We start from the raw sequence: 21,317 nt of genomic DNA on the forward strand, positions 1-21,317 counted from the left end.
TCTATCATCCCAGTTCCCTGGTTATGCTTACATTTTATGAATGAAATCGTGCTGTGAAATATGCGGCTGCGGCCAAGGGAAACTGCACCAGTTTTTCAATTAGGTACTTCTTAATGTTAATACACTGTAATTGCGAGTTTCTTTATTTTCGAATTTTTATTTATTTATTTTTGCGTCCTATTTCTAAATTTTTTTCTTAGTCAGGTAATTCCAAATACCAGTAACACCTAATTAGAATAAATCTTAAAACATTAAATTCTATTTAGCCATTAATTTTGAACAAAAGAAGCCATAAAAGCCACCCTTTTCCTTGTAAAAACACTTTATTCACAAACTGTATGTTGATATGTTTGCATTTAGTTATGAGTACTTACTTGGCGCGCCAATCGACTGTTTCCAGTACAGACGAAGGTGTCATAAATTGTTTGAACAGGCCATTTTGACACTTAACAATACAATTATTTTAGCTGCTGAGGCAAAATTTGTTACTACACCTAATCTACTGCCTTCGCACCCTACCTCCCCGCCTGGCCTACTGCGTGGTTGTTATAATTTTGAGCGATTTGACTGCATTATGCTTTGGGACAATCGCATTGTTTTGGCTGATGTTTTTCTTTGTTGCTGTTGTAACGCCCAGCTGCTGTGCATTATAATTAAGTAGATCGACTTAGAGTCAACGTGTCAGTGCAACGAACAGCAGCCATGAGGGCATTTATTATGGAGTTGTTATGTATCATAATGTAAATTGTCTTGACTTTATATGAAATTTCATAGAGTTCGCTGCTTGTTAGGAGTTGGCTGTTGCTTACCATGAATTTGGCATAATTTTTATGCTTCGAGTGTGACCATAATTATTGTAATTTTTCAACAGCAACGGTGACCAATGACTTCAGCGAGAGTCACGAGAGTCTGAGATAGAATTCATTGCAGTTTTAATTCGTTCTATGCAGGTCTACGTTATACATTTTTCTTATTTCACGAAAATGCTTTATAAATTGTTAGGCGTAAGAAAAAAGCACAAAAGTTCCTTTCCTGCACTTAATTCACTAGCTCTACAGGGTGGTCAACGACTTGCTGGAGGTGACTAAGAGTTATAAGAGTTGATGCGGAGTAACTTGAACGCACTTGTCAAGTAAGCCGCGGATTGCGCCTTTTCAATGAATTCTCTCAATACGGAGCTCTTCTCTTTTCACGAGAAGATATAAAACACTGAGAGCTCAACTTCCTCCATAAGGACCACTCCATTGGTGTTTTCTGACAGGCTGAAGCATTTTTCCTAATCCTTGACAGAAAGCTACCGGGGAAGCCAAACATTGCGAAGAGAACTAGAACGATAACCATCGGTTTTTATGCACGCAGTAGTTTCCGCCCTCATAAAAGAGTTGTTCGCTCTTGGAATAAACTGGCCCCTGGTAGGCCGACGACGGGATAGCCTTCAGCTCCTTCGTCGCATTCTCTTTGACCTCCTCTATCGACTGAAATCTTCTTCCACGAAGTGGTAACTTCAACTTGGGAAACAAAAAGAAGTCGCACGGGGCCATATCAGGTGAATACGGTGCTTACACGATGGTATTTACTTGGTGTTTGGTCAAATAATCCAGAACAATTTGGGCTCAGTGCGATGGCGCGTTATCATTATGCAAAATCCAAGAATTGTTTACCCACATTTCTGGTCGGCCTAGTAGACACTAATGATCCGATGTCGCTAAAAAGTGACAGTTGTGAGTCTTACAGTCCGACCAACATAAGAAAAAAATATGGACCGGTTCCCACGAGCGCGGTTCGTTTAAATTAAGCATTCCCGGTGCTTTATGATCATAAGGTATGTGAGGTCTCGTTCGCAGTAGTTGACATTTGTTTGAATCCTAAAATCCTTTTTCATCTCACGTCAAAAATGTCTACGTTCGTCCCGAAAAAACCGTATTTGCGGGAAGTTATGTTTCATTATTACCTTTTAAAGGAAAGTGCAGCTGAAACGTCTCGTATATTGATCAATATTTACGGTAATCACGCTCCATCAAATATTACTTGTAAAGAGTGGTTTCGACGATTCCAAAGTGGCAATTTCGTCGTGAGTGATAAAGATTGCGAAGGGGCACCGAAAAAACTTGAAGATACCCAACTAAAACAATTATTGGATTAAGACGCATGTCGAACCCTTGATTATATGTCTAAAGAGTTGGATTATGACAGATCAACCATCGGTAACCCTTTGCACGGATTGGAATGGTCCAGAAAGCAGGTCACTGGGTACCACATCAATTGAAGGAGAAGGATATCGAGAAACGTTTGGTGACGAGTGAGATGCTTCTTGAACGGCAGAAAAGAAAAGGTTTTCTAGATCGTATCGTCACTGACGATTAAAAATCGATCTATTATGATAACCCCAAGCGTCGAGCCTGCCAGGAGAACTAGATCCATCGACAGCGAAAAAAGATTTGTTCATACTTCAAAGGTTATGTTGTGCATCTGGTGGAATCAGAAGGGTGTCATCTGTTATGAACTCCTTAAACCATCTGAAACCATCACTGACGATCGATACGAACTGCAGCTAATGCGTTTGAATCGAGCTCTCAAAGAAAAGCGGAAAAGGCCGGAATGGGACGGTACACATAAAGAACTGATTTTTCTGCATCACAACGCCAAGCCACACGTTGCTAAACCGATCCAGACATATTTAGAGGAACTGGATTGGAAAATCTTGCCCCACCCGCCATACTCCCCAGGCATTGCACCTTCAGATTACCATCTGTCCCGATCAATGCAGTCAGTCCTTATTGGAGAGCGATTCACTTCTTATGAAAGTGAACTCGAATTTTTCGTCAGAGAAATCCGTATGCTGCCTGAAAGATGGAGTAAAGTTTAGCTTCCAATGGCAGATACTTCACAAAATTTCATGTAATATTTAATTGTTTAAATAATTCGTAACTTTGGCTAAGAAAGTTCGGAAACTTGTTTCCATACTCCATATTATAAAGCCAATTATACTGTAAGAAGTTCTTGTTTGGTGGAACTCGCTGAAGAAGATGACGTCGGTTATGAAATGGGAGAGAGTCTGCAGAGCTCTAATTCAAATTAATGGGGCTCTTCGCAATGCAAAATTTGATACCCGTCGATATCGCAGTCAACATTGCCGATCAGATTCAGAATCTCGAGCTACAAGCTTGACCTCACTTACTAGCACTCAAGTATCCTTAGAAACTTTGAGTTTATCCCCCTGGTAACTGATCAATGTGCATCCTCGCTCGGTCCGAGGCGGATTTTCTCCATTCACATTCTCTTAAGGAAAGAGTGAGCGAGCTGCAACAGTTGAAGACAGAGGCTGATCAAAATGTTCTCGAATGGCTCAAAGTAGGATGGAAAGGCAGGTGGAGGTGTATTCGGCTCAGAACTCACCATCATGCTTAAGTTCAAGCTACCAGATCTCTTGAGTGTTCCAAGCGGAAGTAAGCGTAATCAAAGAAGCAGCTGCTTACTGCTCGGTTGAGTAACAATTTTCAGATAAGTAAGCATCTACTTTTACAGCGAAGCGGCAAATAGGGGGCTAAGCGCTACTATGGTGGACTCGAAACTGGTCAGAGAATGCTTGGCTTCCCTTGCGATCGTTTCCGAATGCTTTGATATTTGGCTCATCTGGGCACCTGGTCGCATTGACATTAGCTAGGCAGCTAAACTAGCTAGATCAGGAACACGTGAGGTGATCTACTCTGAGGGAACTGAGAGAATTAGGACCCTCGACACTACTTGACTACCTCTGAACCCCCATGACTAAACTGTGTTGTGAAAAATATGTACATATAAAACCAAAAACTGTGGTGGTGAAATAAATGTCCATTTTTAAGTGAGTTTTTTATGGAAATATTCTTCACGGAACCAATTGAGCGCTTGCTTGTCTTCTTTCAATTTTGCCAATAATTTTGCACAATTTGTTTGACAAAAAATATTTTTCCTCATTTACTAACCGCAAAAAAGTGGTCATTAAATTGTCAACGCCATCTATGACAAGCGAAAAAGTATTAAAATTGTAACCCACAATTAACGCAATCTTTAAACTGCACACACACACACACACATATGCACATAAATGTCTAAAATAACCACAAATACAAATTTGCGCAATTTCAAACGGCATTTCGCACCTCTTTATACTCACAGAATATTTATTTTCAATTTTATTTAATTTTCTTTTTGCGGTCATTCACACACTTTTGAGTCACTGCGACAGGAAACTACAACTTCAGAATTTTGTCAAATTTTTTTACATGTGTGTGTGTATGCACAAAGTAGTTTCAAAAATATATCCACATGCATGGCTACATAGACGTGAGCGTACATATGTACATAGGTCTTAATTTATAATATTTTCTTCGCATTTCATGGCTTGAATGCGTCGCCACAAAATTCGCAATTTATGTTGGCCGTTAGGCATTTTTGAGCCACGCGCACAATATCAATAAATTTGCAAAATAAAAAATCTAAAAGCAGGAAAAATAGTCAGGGCAAAAAAACATAATTTTAAGTAAAGTAAAAACTTTTTTTTTAATATTCGCATGTAAATTTTTTTTAAATTTCATTTTGAGGTTGGAGTTGGCGTTTAAACGCATTTTCATTTTTTTTAAGAATATGCATATACATAGCTATGTATGCACATGGGTGGCTCACCAAAAAAATTGGGTAGGTAAAATGTTTCAGCTTTTCTAGGCAGACCTTTTGAGCTTAAAGTCTTCTATTATAAAGGGTGGTTAAGTCTGAAGGGCCGGTCTTGATTTTGAATAAACTACAATTTTTTTAAGGAAATTATTGTGATTTCTCTTTATTATGATAATATTGGTATGGTTCAATTCCGTATGTTTCATACCAATCGGCCAAATGGCCGCCGCGGCCTCGGGGGCACACTTCCAACCGATGGTCCAAATTTTCGATGACGCTGAGGCATAATTGAGGTTCTATGCCGTTAATGTGCCGAATTATCTCATCCTTTAGCTCTTGAATTGTTGCTGGCCTATCGACGTACAACTTTTCTTTCAAATAACCTTAAAGAAATAAGTCTAACGATGTCGTTGACGTTTAGGTGTGGTTCACATTCAACATCGGCCCTTGAAATTTAACCACCCTTTATAAGGTTAATTTTTGAAAAACTTTTTATTTAAAACTACTTATTTATAAAACTCATGTAAATCTTAATATTTTTCGCAAAAATAAATATAAGAAAACTTTTGATTCTGATAGAAGAACAGTACCGTTTTTTTTCTATGTTGAGCGATCCACTCTAATGTACAGTCAAAAAAAAAACATACATATATATACATAAACAGTAGGGTTGGTAAAATTTTTGAGTTTTTCTACGCAGATCTTCTGAGCTTAAATTCTTCTATTATCTGAGACTAATATTTAGAAAAAATTTTGTTGAAAACTAATTTTATTTATTGTATAAAAAAACTAAATTTTTGGAGCCAATTTCAAATCTGTCTAGCGCATGGAAACCTTGATATTTTTTCGAAATATTTCAGCGGTAAAATAAATAAAACATTCATTTTTGAAAAAAATTTTACTAAAAAAAATCTTAATATTTTTCCGTAATATTTTAGCGAAAGTTTTAACAAACAATAAATTGTATAATCGCAACAGAAAAATAGTACCGATTTTTTTTCATGGTGAGCGATCCTCCTTAATGTACAATTTAAATTATTTTATTATCGGAGGTTTATTTTTGAAAAAAATTTGCTAAAACCTAATTTTATTTATTTAAAAAAATCGATTTTCGTAAATCTTAATATTTTTCAGTTTTTTTTTATGGTGAGCGATCCTCCTTAAAGTACAATTTAAATTATTTTATTATCGGAGATTTATGTTTGAAAAAAAATTACTAAAACCTAATTGTATTTATTAAAAAAAATCGATTTTCTTAAATCTTAATATTTTTCAGTTTTTTTTTATGGTGAGCGATCCTCCCTAATGTACAATTTAAATTATTTTATTATCCGAGGTTCATTTTTAAAAAAATTTTACTAAAAACTAGTTTTATTTATGAAAAAAAGATATTTTCGTAAATCGTGATATTTTTTTTGAAATATTTTAGCGGAAGTCTTAAAATATAATACATTTTTTAACCCCAATCAGAAAATAGTACCGATTGTTTTCTATGGTGAGCGATCCTCCCTAATGTACAATTTAAATTATTTTATTATCCGAGGTTCATTTTTAAAAAAATATTACTAAAACCTAATTTTATTTAATGAAAAAATCAGTTTTCGTAAAATTTAATATTTTTCTGTAATATTTTAATGAAAGCTTTAAGATATATTGTAATACATTTTATAATCCCAATAGTACCGCTAATGTGCGGTTTAAATTCTTCTGTTATCTGAGATTCATTTATGGAAAAAATATTAAAACCTAATTTTATTTATGAAAAAATCGATTTTCGTAAATCTTAATATTTTTTTCGAAATATTTTAGCGGAAGTCTTAAAATTTAATAAATCTTATAATCCCAATGAAAAAATAGTGCCTACCATTTTGGTTTTCTATGGTGAACGCTGCACCCTAATGTACATATGTATGTCTTTACGCACATTTGCACTCAGATTGTAAAAAATGTGTACGAATAGGTTTTTAAAATCGCATTTAAATGCAAATTAATGTGTCACTTATTAACACCGTTTAAATCAATCATTGGCAAGAATTGTGTTGCCTAGTCTGGGAGTTAGCTGCAGTGCCTCATATGGATATACATACAAACATACACGCATGCACATCTGGCACAGTATATCTTCGCAAGCAATATTTTAGCTGTTTAAACCTGACATTAACAAATCTCTGTTTTGTACTCTGAAATTAGTTTTTGCCAGTTCCGCTCTACAAAAAATGTTTTAATAATTGGATTTCTGAAAACTGAAAAATAGCACGTGGGAAAAATTTTTAATTTCATAGACTTAATCTTTCAGTAAATGAATGCATTCAATACGCTCCTTGCTCTTTGTGGATCCTTCTAAAGGGTCTTTCAAAAACGCGTTTAGATGTTGTTTGAAAATAAAAAATTTTAAGATTTAGATTCTTTCAGGTTTCACTACTCCTATTCAAAATTGATAGCGTCAGTTGTCCCTTCGCCATCTTGTTCAAGGCTTTGGGTAAGGCTTTGACTGAGATTGGCTGGATTGTGAACGGTCGAAAGCCGAGCTCTCTTGGATACAAGCTGGTTGTTGTCGAGAGGCATTTGTTTCTTAGAGGTGGGTTCTCTACAGAGGAGATGTTTCTCTTCAAGATTTTGAAACAACAGGTCATCAGTAACTACAACTCCTAAAAAGACAAAGCTAGCACGCGTTTTGAGGCTGGTTTTTGCCCGTTAAAGGCTCCTGGCCACCCACTTCGGCTTACTTGTTTCTAGCTCCCGAGCTGGGCTTAGGAAGAGTTGCGTTCTGCACCTCTTCACCCAGATGTGACGGCCCTTCAAGAAAGTTAATCCGCCCGGTTTCGCCACACAGCGATTTCCGCTCAAGGGTCTTGGCTTTACTGCCTATGGGAGCAGGAGACCGAAGAGTATGATTCGTAGAACTTCTGGGAGACGCAAACTCTCTCTGCCCCGAGGAAGTGTATCTGGGGTCTTCACCATATCCAGCGGCGTCACTTCTTTCCATTCATGGGTCCGGCACTTCTTATTTCTTCGTATTCATATCCTCAGTTTCGTTGAAGCCACCTACTTAGGTGAAACCTTTCGGTGTCCTGAAATAAGGGTAAAGGGAAGGTGAATGGTCGACTACAGCAGAGTTCCGTACCGTAGAAAGTCCACCGTTACTCCCGCAGATGAACTAAACGGGTATTGTGGACGTAAAAGCAATAACTATTTCGATCTAATTGCTTGCTCTGTAAAATCACTTATTTTAATACGAAATAAAATATCTCAAAGATGTCCCACATTTTATTTAATGACAACAAATTTTAAGTAGTTTTCGTATGGAATTTAAGAACGATAGTCATTCGATATTAATAATCATTGTGGTTATAATCATTCACCCACGTGATATTTCTTCATATTGTCTCGAAGCCTCGTATTCAATATACACAAGTATCCGGGACGTACATGTACCTCTGCCCCCTCGGGTTTAGCAACACAATTTTTAATTATATCCATATCTTCAGCATTATTTGGGTCCACGGAGAATACTGCGGCCACTCGATCCACATTAATTTGGTTAGTTTTGCGGTCCAACGCACCCAATTTCTCTGCCACACAATCCATTTGTGAGTTTACTTCTGGTACATCCGGATACTCTAAATTTAATAGATTTACAAAGTATTTACTGGCCTTGGGGTTTTGACTCAAGCATTCCAGGCGGTACTTTGTGAGTTCTTCACGAGATATTGATTTGACTTGCTCTTCGGCAAATACCTAGAAAGGAGTAAGCTTATAAATGCCCTATTTTTAAAAAAAAAAACGAAGTATCCTTTGTTTTTTTCGGTTTTTAATCATGTCACTGCAACAACAATACTATACATACCAAGCCAAACAGGGGAATTAGAAAAACGTAGAATTTCATTTTTTACTTCACGACTTTTACGACTGATAGTTTCTAAGTGAAATGCCTCGTTTTTATACTCACCGAAATCTATTATCTATCGATCTTATAAAAGAGATTAATCAATAAAGATTAAATAGAAAAAAATAATCTCATTTGCGTTATTCGCAAGCATTGTGTAGAATAACAAAACATATTTTAAAAAAGTCTTTTGTGTGCCTGTGTGATAGGCTAAGTAAACAAATGTATATAGTTTTTCTAAAAGGAAAGCCCACAAATGAAGTTAAGTAATTGACTCAAAGTCCGATTCACTTTTTTGCACCTTGTAAGCGTGTGAATGCAAGTCTTTTTGCATAATGTTCATCAACGACGAGCGTGAGAGGTGCAATTGTTGGGCACGACGACGAGTTGAGGTGGACGGCTCTTCAACCACACTATCGCGAACAGCAGCAATATTTTCTGCAGTACGAGCTGTACGAGCATGCACTGGTGTTTTCACATCTCCTACAGACCCGGTTCGCTCAAACTTTTGCACAATTTTTCCGATTGTACGCACATTTGGACGATTAAATTGGCCGAAAAAATCACGAAGTGCGCGATAAGCATTTTGATTTGAACGCCCGTTTTCATAATAAGCCTGAATAACTTTAACGCGTTGCTCGATTGTATATCTTTCCCCATGGTTCAAATTGAGTTAATTTGAAATTGAAAAATGTGAGATGAAATGCAGAAAAAGACTTGACGTTTAGGTGTGGTTCACATTCAACATCGGCCATTGAAATTAAACCACCCGTTATAATGACCATAATCAGAATTAACAATTCTCTCTCTCACATTTGTCAACTAGTATTCGCTGATTGCTAATAAATCTCTCTCTAAATTCCCTGAAGTGTAGCGCAGAGAACGCTAACATTCTCTGTGTAGCGGCCGAGCTTTTTGATTTTCGCGTGTTCTCGTTTGTCTTTTTCAAATTGGTAATTGTTGCTATTTTTGCAAGTATTCGTTGACTGCCTATACACCGTCGCACATAGAAGTATTTGTATTGAAAAGCCGGTCATAAGTCGAAAAAAATATGTCTAATCTCATCACAGAAACTATCTTCTTGAAGGTAGATAATCGGTTTATCAAATAACAGACAGACCCCAGAATTTTCACAGTTTGGTGCCGTAGCATTGTTCATTGGAACCTAGTCATTGTTTTAACCATACATCTTTGTTCTCGTCAGTCTCATATTTCCATAATGTTTTTATTTTTATTGCTTTTGTTTTGTGATGTGAACGAAAAAATCTTTTTTGGCATGGAAGGGCAAGGTATGTACTTTATGATATCAGTATATTTTTTTAGTTTCATGACAAGATTGGTCTCAAAGTGAGGATTTTTAAGTCCTAGTAAAAAGCATTTCTTTTTTACTAAAATTTAGCAAACAATAGTGTTTTTAAATAGGTGTCAGACCTTGTCAAGTAAAATTGTTAGTGTGATCATAATACAATACATATTTGGACCCTTGTCAAATACAAACCGCAATAAAATTTTCCCCGCATGTCCACAATTTTTTCCCCCCAGTTCTAAAAGTATGCACTGCAATATCAGGTTTCTTGGCGAAAATCACTTATTCACTTGAGTTCACTCGTACCTGTGAGATTGATTGTGTCAATTAATGGAAAATTCAATAAGATTGTTTGGCAGCATCCAAAACCAAGTTGAGTAAAATTTTGTCGACCTATCCGAGCAAGATTTATCCATAAAATAAAAAATGTGACAACAGAAGAAATCGTCTACATTGAAGAACAGTGCCAAGAACTAGAGCAACGATAGTAAATTCGCTAATGGAGCTACTAAAATAAAGCACACTTTACTGATTACTATGGTAGAAGGAAAAGTCTCCAACGCAGCTACAGATACAACATCTACTATGAGGTGCTACATTTGTAACAAAAAGAAAGATTTTAATAAGCTGAAGAAAACAACTCAGATAAATAACGAGGCACTCAAATTTGGCCTCTCGATCATCCATGCTAGAATTCGTTGCTGCGAGTCCCTATTAAAAACAATGGCAAGCACGATCAAAAGCGAAAAAAATATTGCAGGAAACCAAAGAAAATTCTCAAAAACTTTTCAGAGAAGAAATGGATCTCCTTGTTCACATTCCGAAAGCCGGTTATGGTAACACCAACGATGGCAATACGTCAAGAATATTTTTTGAATACCCAGAAACCTCTTCTCGGATCACTGGAATTAATCAAGAGCTTATAGAGTGATTAAGAGTTATTTCAAGCGGCTACGGTGTAGATCCTCTTAAGTTTGATAGATATGGACAAATTACAGCAAAACTTTACACAGACTTGTACGACTGGCACCCAATGTCTCCTACACTCCATATGGTATTAATAGACGGTGCCATGGTGATCACTCATGCCATTTTACCAATTGGACAGCTTTCGGAAGAGGCAGCCGAGGCCAGAAATAAACACCTCCGAAAATACCGCGCGGATTTTTCCCGAGATATTCTGAACAGGTTGCTACTGGCCCATTCTTGAGCTGCAATAGCAAAAAGAAAAATAAAATAAAAGAAAAGCCGTTTTCCGAAGAGGCAAAGAAACTCCTGATTCCGGCAACACCGATAATGGACGAAGATTAAGCTATAGCTTGTTCAAGTACTACATGGACGAAGATTAAGCCATAGCTTGTTCAAGTACTACAAAAAAAAATCATAAACCATTAATTATATGCCGTTTATCAATAACTTACAAAGTACGTGAGGCGGCCACCGTAGCCGAATGGGTTGTTGCGTGATTACCATTCGGAATTCACAGAGAGAACGTCGGTTCGAATCTCGGTGAAACACCAAAATTAAAGAAAAACATTTTTCTAATAGCGGTCGCCCCTGGGCAGGCAATGGCAAACCTCCGAGTGTATTTCTAATATAAAAAAGCTCCTCATAAAAATATCTGCCGTTCGGAGTCGGCTTAAAACTGTAGGTCCCTCCATTTGTGGAACAACATCAAGACGCACACCACAAATAGGAGGAGGAGCGCGGCCAAACACCCAAAAAGGGTGTACGCGACATAGTTTTTATTTATATTCGTTTATGTTGCTGCAACATCAACAAGAACTAGAAGCCTTCCGTCAGTGCCACCCAGCTTAGACCGGTGGTCTAGAAATTTCAAAAAATCGATTTTTTGTTTTTTCGATATTTCAAAAATATGGTACTGTGAAATTAGCATGCTGAAATTCCACATACTCGTATTATAGCTTCTACAGCCCACTAGTTAGGTAGAGAGCAGTCCGCGCGCTCCTGTACCTCAAACTTTTAACTCATTTATCTCGAAATGACTTTTTCCGTCCAGGTTTTGTCAAAAAAAAATCTTAGGTTCACAAAAAAGACGATTGTGTTTGAGTTTATGCCATTGAATTGGGTATTTATGCAGGACAATGATCCAAAGCATACTGCAAAGACAGTGAAGCAATGGCTCAGAAGAGAAAAAATTAATGTACTGGATTGGCCAGCGGAGAGCCCTGATCTCAATCCAATAGAAAATTTGTGGAATGACGTTAAGGTCAAAATCGGTAACAAAAATTTTGATGATTTGAGGAGGCTTGGTACTCGATTCCAAAGGAAAGATGCCACAAGCTTGTAGAAAGCATGGAGCGACGGCTTGAAGAAGTAATCAAAAACGGTGGATATAGTACAAAATACGAATCTGGTAAAACAAAATTATTACTTAACTATCTGATTTGTGTACTATTTTTACTTTTATTTCGAATTTTTTAGGGTGTGCTATTTATGGCTCCAGGAGGTTTCATGAGTTATCAACGTTCGCGTAAATGAAATCAGAACTGAAATTATTTTCGACCATTTTTTTTGCTTTAAAGTGGAAGTAAATAAGCTTTTTATTTTCCATGTTGCTTTTTTCCAATAAAAAATAATTATTTGAAAACATATTCAACTCTTTGCGTTCAATGTCTAAATGTGCTATTTATATGACCTCGTCTGAGTGTAATTAATCCCATATAAATTAACTTAGTTAGGTCTAGTCCATGCTAGTCGCCTTGCTGATTAAAATTAGTTATAGGTTTACGCAAATTTTATCTGCTGTGTGTGAAATACGTTTTTGCAAAGTCCTCAAAAACGCCCTGATTGTGATTTGAGGTAATTATTAAAGGGAGGAGGTCTCCTTTGCGAGTTGGTTGGCAAATTCATTTCCTTGTATTAGGATTAGTCTCGGGTAGTAATCTATGAGCATATTCTTCACAATATTTGCGTATTATTCGTTATTTATTATTTATTACGTTGGAAATGGCTACGTAACTGACGTAACTCGACCAACTGATCCCAAATTTTTTACTTCAATGAAAACTGCCCACTCACAACTTTCCACCCTCAGCCCTAGCATAAATGTAATTCGTACAAAAGCAAACGAATGCACTGGTTGCCGAGTTCCGCCCAGTATGAATCGTGGCTCTTGCGATTGTTGTGTGTCCGACGAACTCATCGCTACTCTCCGCTGTGCCATTCAGTTGGTTTTTCGCTCATTTAATACTTACAGTTGTGCTTACCCTACCAATGGTGATGAATTGAGTGATCAGCACATGCAAAAGTGTTTGCAAATGATTAATAGGCTACTATCACACATTCATGCAAATGTTTAAAAGTGAACTACTTCGATCTAATTGCTTGCTCTGTAAAATCATTTATTTTAAGGGGTTATACGCAGTTATGAAGCAAATAAAAGACGGGTTGTCAAGGATTTATCCTGAAGAAACTTCAGAATATTTTAATTTGAAAATTTTTGGCGGTTATAAAAGCATCCTTCAAGAACGTAACAAAATTTTTTATTTATGAAAATGTTGATTATAGAGCGCGCTGCAGGCGATTTCTGGAGCCTCCTTTAAAAAAAGACGATTTACGGTGTACATCGTAACTCAGGATTGGATTATCTGAAATCAAAAAACCAAACAAATTTTGTTAATATATTAGATTATCTAGTAATTAATCGTTCGGCTAATCAAAATAGTGAATTTTCACAAAATGGCAGCTTTTAAAAGAAATGATTTCGATTTTTACGTTAAAATTTGGCCGTAAATTGATTATAAAATGGAAAATAAGTATCAGATTTACAAAAGGAACGATTAATTACTAGAAAATGTATCTTTAAAGATTGAGTTAAAACGGTTGACCGATCAAACAAGCCGTTTTCGAGATATCGTGTACACCGACTTGAAAAATGCGTTTTGAAAAAAACACGTTTAAAGTTTCAATACCTACCTTAAAACGTACCGAGGCATCTCTACATATTTAGGTATAACTCCGAAAGTATTGCTTAGATCTACTTCAAATTTTGTGCGTATACTTTTGAATATATGTACATTACAAAAATGCAATAAAAAAAAAAACGATTTTTTTGAAAGTCATAACTGCGTATAACCCCTTAATACGAAAAAAAATAACTCAAAGATGGTCCACATTTTAATTAATGATAAAAAATTTTAAGTAGTTTTCGTATGGAATTTAAGAACGATAGTCATTCGTTATTAATAATCATTGTGATTATAATCATTCACCCACGAGATATTTCTTCATATTGTCTCGAAGCCTCGTATGCAATATACACAAGTATCCGGGACGTCCATGTGCCGCTGCCTCCTCGGAATTAACAACACAATTATTAATTATATCCATATCTTCAGCATTATTTGGGTCCACGGAGAATAATGCGGCAAGTCGTTCCACATTAGGTTGTCCAGTTTTGATGTCCCATAAACCCAATTTATCAGCCACACAATCCATATATGAGTGTACCTCTGGTACATCCGGATACTCTAAATTTAATAGATTTACAAAGTATTTACTGGCCTTGGGGTTTTGAATCAAGCATTCCTGGCGGGAATTTGTGAGTTCTTCACGAGATATTGATTTGACTTCGGCAAACACCTAGAAAAGAGTAAGCTTATAAATGCCCTATTTTTCAAAAAAAAAAAAAACACTAAGTATCCTTTGTTTGTTTTTCGGTTTTTAATCATGTCACTACAATACATACCAAGCCAAACAAAGCAATTAGAAAAACGTAGAATTTCATTTTTTACTTCACGACTTTCACGACTGAGTCAAATGCCTCGTATTTATACTCACCGAAATCTTTTATTTATCCACCTTATAAAATAGATTAATCAATAAAGATTAAATAGAAAAATATAATCTCATATGCATTATTCGCATGCAGCTGCATTGTGTAGAATAAAAAAACATTTTAAAAAAAGCTTTTGTGTGCCTGTGCGATAGGCTAAGTAAACAAATGCAAATATTTTTTCTAAAAGGAAAGCCCACAAAGGAAGTTAAATAATTGACTCAAAGTCCGATTAACTTTTGTACTTAAGGTTTCAAATATATTTTCCAGGGTTATCTGTTGGTACGGGTTCGGTCTGCCTTATGCATATCGCTCATTTGCCGTAAGGGTGCCATAATCCAAAAAAACCAAAGCGCCGAGAAAAACGGATGCAAAGTTTACAGTTTACCATGCCTTCCCAAGTAACAGTAGAGATTTATCTTCACATTTTTACACAGCATAAAGGAAGAGATCGTGATCACTTTGCACACTTATCAGAAAAATTCAATTTCTTTTTTTTTTGGATACATGGTGTATGAAAACTAAATGTTTAGTATTTCGAACCTGTTTCATGTTTGCCTAATTTAAGAAGCACATACATACATACTCTGATCAACTTTAATGGTCACTGTTGGATCACCCTAATGTGATCGACTAAAAAGCCGTGTAGAAACCTTGCCTTTTGTAAATGTGCATTAAATTTAACCCTTTTGCATCATTCGACGGAATAATCCGCGAACAAAAACTTTCTCTTATCACCGCAATAGCCCGCGATTTTTAATAGTCATTATTTTTTTTGGCTAAAGTTTGAGGAAAGTTAATAATTTCGGTAATCCTGTAACATTCTTTTTCATTAGAACAAACAGAAAAGTCTTGCCGATGCAAGGTATTTTGAGTACATTGCGCATTTTCTGCGGCGATGCAAAAGGGTTAAGTTACATACATACATACACATGCACTTACAAACATATACGTATAATGATCATAATCACAATTCACAATTCTCTCTCTCACATTTGCCAACTAGTATTCGCTGATTGCTAATAAATCTCTTTCTAAATTCTCTGAAGTGTAGCGCAGAAAACGCCAACGTTCTCTGTGTAGCGGCCGTGCTTTTTGATTTTCGCGTGTTCTCGCTTGTCTTTTTCAAATTGGTAATTGTTGCTATTTTTGCAAGTCGCCGTTGACTGCCTATACACCGTCGCCCGCAACCTACACAAATTTTCGCAGCAACAAGAAAATGGCTTCTTTAGGCAGTGGTTCACCGACTGTATGAACTTAAAGATCGACATTCGTTACATTATTTGCTTGCGAAGAGGAATTTTCGTTTCTTGCAAGGGGAACCTACGGGAACTCAAATATAGTTTCCTCTTGCTAAGCTACTGTGCCTTTCTTACGCTTCTTCTAATTACACCGGTACCAAGTACCGCTGATTTTCATGCGCTATTCCTGTTAGCAGAACGTCACAATACCAACACTAGCAACCATTCTCTGCTGCTGCTCTGCATTCGCTACTTCCGCTGCGCTGCTGCCTCAGCTACCTGCTCTGCGTTTGTTACTTTCGCTTCACATTCACTGCCCTTGCACACTGTTCTGTTAAATTTGAATTTTTTTTTTGTATTCTAGTACAGCTACAGATACTGATTAATAATTTTTTTGGTTTTCGTGTTTCAAATAAATAGAAGAGCCAAAATGGACAACACTGTCTAGATCCAATTTTTCGGGAGGGTCAACTGCAGCGCCATTTTTTAAATTATTAAAATGAAAAATTTTTTTTTGTTGACGTGATAACGTCTTATAATTCGATGTAGCCGGCTGCATGCACCAAAAAATGCGTCGTTATCTTGCTCATGGGTCGATTTGTGGGGAGGCAAAAAAATCGCCCATTGCTCTGTGAAAGTCATATTTTAGGGATCAAAATAAGAAACTTTGCCGAAGAAACCATACCTCTAAAACGAATTCTGATGTCCCCCAATTTGGGTCGAACTTTTTAGTTTCTTTTCTCATGTAAAGGCCAAAAATGGTGATATTTTGAAATGATTGTATGGGGAACCCCCCAGGGGAGTTCCAGGGGGTGTGCCACTGGCATGGGTGGATCGGCCGTCCAAAGTTAGTGGGGGCGGTCATACATTTGGACTCGATTGGAGCACTCTAAATGGGTCAAAGTGGGATTTTTCGTTCGACCCAAATTGGGGGACATCAGAATTCGTTTTAGAGGTATGGTTCCTTCGGCAAAGTTTCTTATTTTGATCCCTAGAATACGATTTTCACAGAGCAATGAGCGATTTTTAAATCGACCCGCCCTAATGTATATGAATTCACATATTTGTATTTGCCCATGCCTTCTTCCTGTGTGCCTATGCCATTTCTCTGTTGAGAATAGGACGATGATAGGAAAAGTAGGAAATGAAAGGGGGTGTAATGTGTCTTCAAAAAGGAAAATCGCCTCTTAGTGTTGTTGACTTATTAGCGTCTGATGCACAATCGAAATTGAACGTATCTTTCATGAATTTGATAAATGTTTCGTCTTTTTTCACGTTTGTGTAAATGTAACTTGATCAATTCCATTGCGATTCCATTTACCTCCTTCCCTATATCCATACAAAATATCTATCAAACAAATAAAATGAAAATTTTCTTTTGAAAAAAGCAATCAGTATTTTCTTATGACGTTGTCACGTTAAACTATCGTCAGTAAATCGAATTCACAGACAACCTCTTTTTCATTTTTGTATGTAAAAGAAGTTAAGTAAAAAGGCTAAAAAATTTTAATTTCGTTTTTCATTTTTTTATTGTAAAATAAAATTCTGAAAATATCCCTAATTTTCATCTCTAAAATAAATAAACTAAAGAGAGCTGCCAATTTGCCCTTAAAAATAGTCTATGCTTGGTCACAAGGTGCCTGAAAGTCATTACAAAATTGTTGTAGTATATTTATTTCTTTTTTTTTTTTTGAATTATTACACTAAATTGAACTGCACCGGCAAGTGTCTGATGTGGAGCGGACAACGCAAAAACACTTACCCAATTCACAAATTGACTTTGTCATGAGCCAATAAAACATAAATCAAGATTAACCGATATTTTTAGTTGTGCGTTGAATAATTTAAATTGGAAATCAATTAAGGCGCAATTACAGCTAGAAAAAGACAATAAAGCGATCAAATGGCGCAAGTGCATAATAGGCAAATTAACAAAAAAAGAACAACTTTGACTGGCTGGGGCATGCATTTTTGCAGCAACAGCATTAAAATGTAAAGAGAGCAAAGGCAACGACCATTGTTACAACAAAACCAACGAACCAAATCCAGCAATAAAAAATCAAGAAGAAAAAAGTTCAAAAAATAGCAAGACAATATTTGACAAAGCAAGGAACCGGCCTAAGAGAGACATGCAATAGTTGTTTTTTTTTTTTTTTTGACGAATACTATTTACTCAAGCTACTCGTATGTATGTTGGTGTATTTGATCCGAGCCAACAAATGCTTTGGTAAATTTGCCTCAAACTCGATCCGGCAGCATAACAATCAATTATCATAAATTTCAAATTAACCAATGACTTGAAGCGAACTATTCCGGCCGTCGCCAACAGTCGGCCCATTCATTGATGGACAGACGAATGGATAGACTGGCATTTGCAGCATTAAAAAACAAATACGATTTACAGCCCGCCGATTGCTATGCTTTCGACCAAGCTACTTAATTGCCTTGCGGCACAGGTAATCAACAGGCAATTAAGCGCACCAAAGCCGTTGACTTAAAGTTGACATTTAAAATGTCAAATTGATGAATACAAATGAATTCCAAAAATATACAAGCAATATATAGGCACTAAAAAAAGCATGTTACAAATTTTGGTGGAAGTTTAACAAAATGAAGAAAATGAATTTAATTGTGTGGGGCTTAGAAGAGCTAGTTAGTACCTCACTACTTCTGCTGGACATTAATCACTCAAAGGCAGTAAGCTCAAAGTTCCATTTGTACCATTTGGCAGCTGCTATAAGAGATTAATAGAGCGTGCACAAAGTTAGAGAGGCAGTGGTAGAGCGGCACTGACTAAATAAGCAAATTGAAATCACTGCTGCTCACCGTACATGCGAAGCAATAACTTCTAAGTATTTTACATCAGCATACTCGTAGGTTGCCGCAGATGGGTTATTGTGTTATTGCAGAAATGGTGAATGAAAGTTTATCGCTGCTCGCGCACTCGCGCACTCACGTACGCTCACATTCTTGCGATATTTTGCATAAATCATCATTTGTCCTGCCAGCCCGCCTACCAACGAGAAGCTCTCAAACCTATGTGCACATTTTTCTAGTATAAGTAAATAAGGGGTCTTTTTCTAGGAGCTAGAAACTTAGAAAGAAACGAAACAGAAATAGCGTTGGTATGAATTTTTGAATTGAAACTTCTTAGGCGTCGATGGACGAGCGAGAATGGAGAGTAAAATTTCAAGGCCATGCAACGTTTTGGGCATTTTCGTTCCGCGAGAGAGAAAAAAGATAAAACGTAGAGGAAAAAGAGGGAGAGAGCTATACCTTACATATATCTTAGATACACTTTAGGCTATTTTTCCTGAGTTTTTCCTCGTGGTTGCTATTTTGCCTACACTGCCTACTTTTTGGCGCTTGTTTGTTGGTGCAAATTTGTTTGAAATATATTTTTGGTGCCTACTTTTTGGGGCGTTTTTTGGTCCCAATTTTTTTGGCGTTTTTTTTGGTACCTACTTTTTGGCGCTTATTTCCGTTTCCTGGCTAGTGCTTGTGCGTACTATAAAGTGCTATCCATTCCGGCATCGGATTTGTTGGTATTGCCTTGCGGTAATTTGTGCCGTTACTGCGGTCCTGGAATCGCTCCGTTTGTGTGGGTGATAAACGCCCGGAGTAGTGCGCGTTGTTGCCACGGTTTGTGTCCGGCGTTTACCTACACCGGTCGACCCTTCTCCGTTTTTTGTAAATTTTGTCTATTTGTATTCTCTGTAGATGTTGTGAATTTATTTAGATATATATTCTTTCTCTCTCTCTCTCTCTCTCCTTCTCCCTCGGGTCTCTCCCTCTTTCTTTATCTGCCTTGAAAGTTTCACTTCTGTTATGTGTACTACGCTACACGCACTTTTTGGATCAAGGCACCTGGCATGCAAAACAAGAAAACATGCAGCAGCTCTACTATCGGTGGAACACTACTTGCAAGACGCATCGAAAACAGACTATCTGGTTCCCAATTTAGATCTGAAAAAAAACCATAAAATATGAATACCCGAGAGAAAGTATTGGCAAACCAGAGTTATATCATCTGATAGCATCAAATCATACTTATACTGATAACTCAAAGATCATCAATGACAATGGCACTGGATCGGGGGTGTACTCGGAACAATAATCCTTAAATTATCCCTTTAGACTCCCAAACCGTTGTAGCGTCTTCCAGGCTGAGATCTACGCTATAGATAAAGCAGCGAAGATGATAAGACTAATGGGCCTACTTTTGGCAAACCTTACCATTTTTGTTGATAGTCAAGCAGCGATCAAAGCACTGGCCTCAGCACCCATTAATTCAAGATGTGTTAAAGAACGCAGGAGGTCGCTGCCAAACTTTGTTGGACCACCGGTCACTCTGGAGTGGAGAGAAATGAATGCAGATGAATGCGCCAGAAAGGCTCTAAGCTCGATCTTCAGCGAGTGGTAGAGAGCATTAGCATTCCTCTAAACGAATTGTGCACTGCGATTGACTTGAGCGTAATCGCGGAAACCAACAGAAGGTAGCCGCTGACCACTATGATAACTGCAGAGCCTCCAAAGCGTTCTGGCTAAAACTGAATCCTAAAAGCACAAAATGTTTGCTTGGATTCAGCAGATCAACTACCAGAGTCCTTACAGGTTTTACAACGGCTCACTGCACTATTGGCAGCTTAGCCGGTGGAATGGGTGTACCTCACAATGACTTCTGCAGGAGTTCTGAAAATGAAGAAGAAATTGAGTCGGTAAAACAGCTCCTCTGTGAATGTCCTGCACTTCAAAGAAGCTGTGCGAAATACAGGGTGGCTGATGAAAGCCGCTACCAAAAAAAAATTGAATAACTTTTTTTCTTTTTAAGTTATCTGTTCCATTTTTGTTTTAATTTGCAGATTGATCTTTAAAATTTATTAAAATGGATAACTGGGACACGCAAACAAGAATTTGGATAGTCCGCCGCTATCACGCACTGGAGTCCGTAGTTTTGGTACAGAGAGAGTACAGGCGGATGTTTGGCGGCGATCCCCCGAGCAGATGGACCATAATGAGACTGGTGAATAATTTTGCTGAGCAAGGAACAGTCGCAAGAAGCCCTTATCATCGAAACCCACCAGTTCGGACGGAGGAAACGATCGCTGCTGTAGCTGCAGCTATACAAAGCAATCCAAGGGTTTCAACAAGAAGCTTATCTGCTCAACTTGGTGTCAGCCGACAGTCTTTGCAAACAATAATGCACAAAGATTTAAACTTATTTCCCTACAAAATTCAAATGGTTAACAAACTGAATGCAGCAGACTTGCCGATTCGCTTGGAATTTTGCCAGAAGATCCTGCAAATGGTGGAAGAAGACCAAAACATGTTAAACTGCCTTTTCATGTCTGATGAGGCCCATTTCGATTTAAACGGCAACGTGAACAAACAAAATTGTCGAATATGGAGTACTTCTAACCCACAGATACTCCACGA

At 37.2% G+C, this 21,317-nt stretch overlaps 2 protein-coding genes across 2 annotated transcripts; both read right to left on the reverse strand.

The window, feature by feature from the left end:
- Positions 1 to 7,899: 7,899 nt before the first annotated feature.
- Positions 7,900 to 8,602, reverse strand: LOC128864370 (uncharacterized). The gene is made up of 2 exons (XM_054103993.1): positions 8,498 to 8,602; positions 7,900 to 8,388 (listed from the first exon to the last, which is right to left on the reverse strand). Exons 1-2 carry the CDS (start codon positions 8,534 to 8,536, stop codon positions 8,005 to 8,007), a joined length of 423 nt encoding a protein of 140 aa, XP_053959968.1. The 5' UTR covers positions 8,537 to 8,602; the 3' UTR covers positions 7,900 to 8,004.
- Positions 8,603 to 13,844: 5,242 nt separating this feature from the next.
- LOC128863728 (uncharacterized) lies at positions 13,845 to 14,613 on the reverse strand. Its single transcript, XM_054103037.1, has 2 exons — positions 14,554 to 14,613; positions 13,845 to 14,447 (listed from the first exon to the last, which is right to left on the reverse strand). Exons 1-2 carry the CDS (start codon positions 14,590 to 14,592, stop codon positions 14,070 to 14,072), a joined length of 417 nt encoding a protein of 138 aa, XP_053959012.1. The 5' UTR covers positions 14,593 to 14,613; the 3' UTR covers positions 13,845 to 14,069.
- Positions 14,614 to 21,317: the final 6,704 nt, after the last annotated feature.

Source organism: Anastrepha ludens, chromosome 5 (assembly GCF_028408465.1).
Source record: "Anastrepha ludens isolate Willacy chromosome 5, idAnaLude1.1, whole genome shotgun sequence".
In the NCBI taxonomy this organism is placed as follows: Eukaryota; Metazoa; Arthropoda; class Insecta; order Diptera; family Tephritidae; genus Anastrepha; species Anastrepha ludens.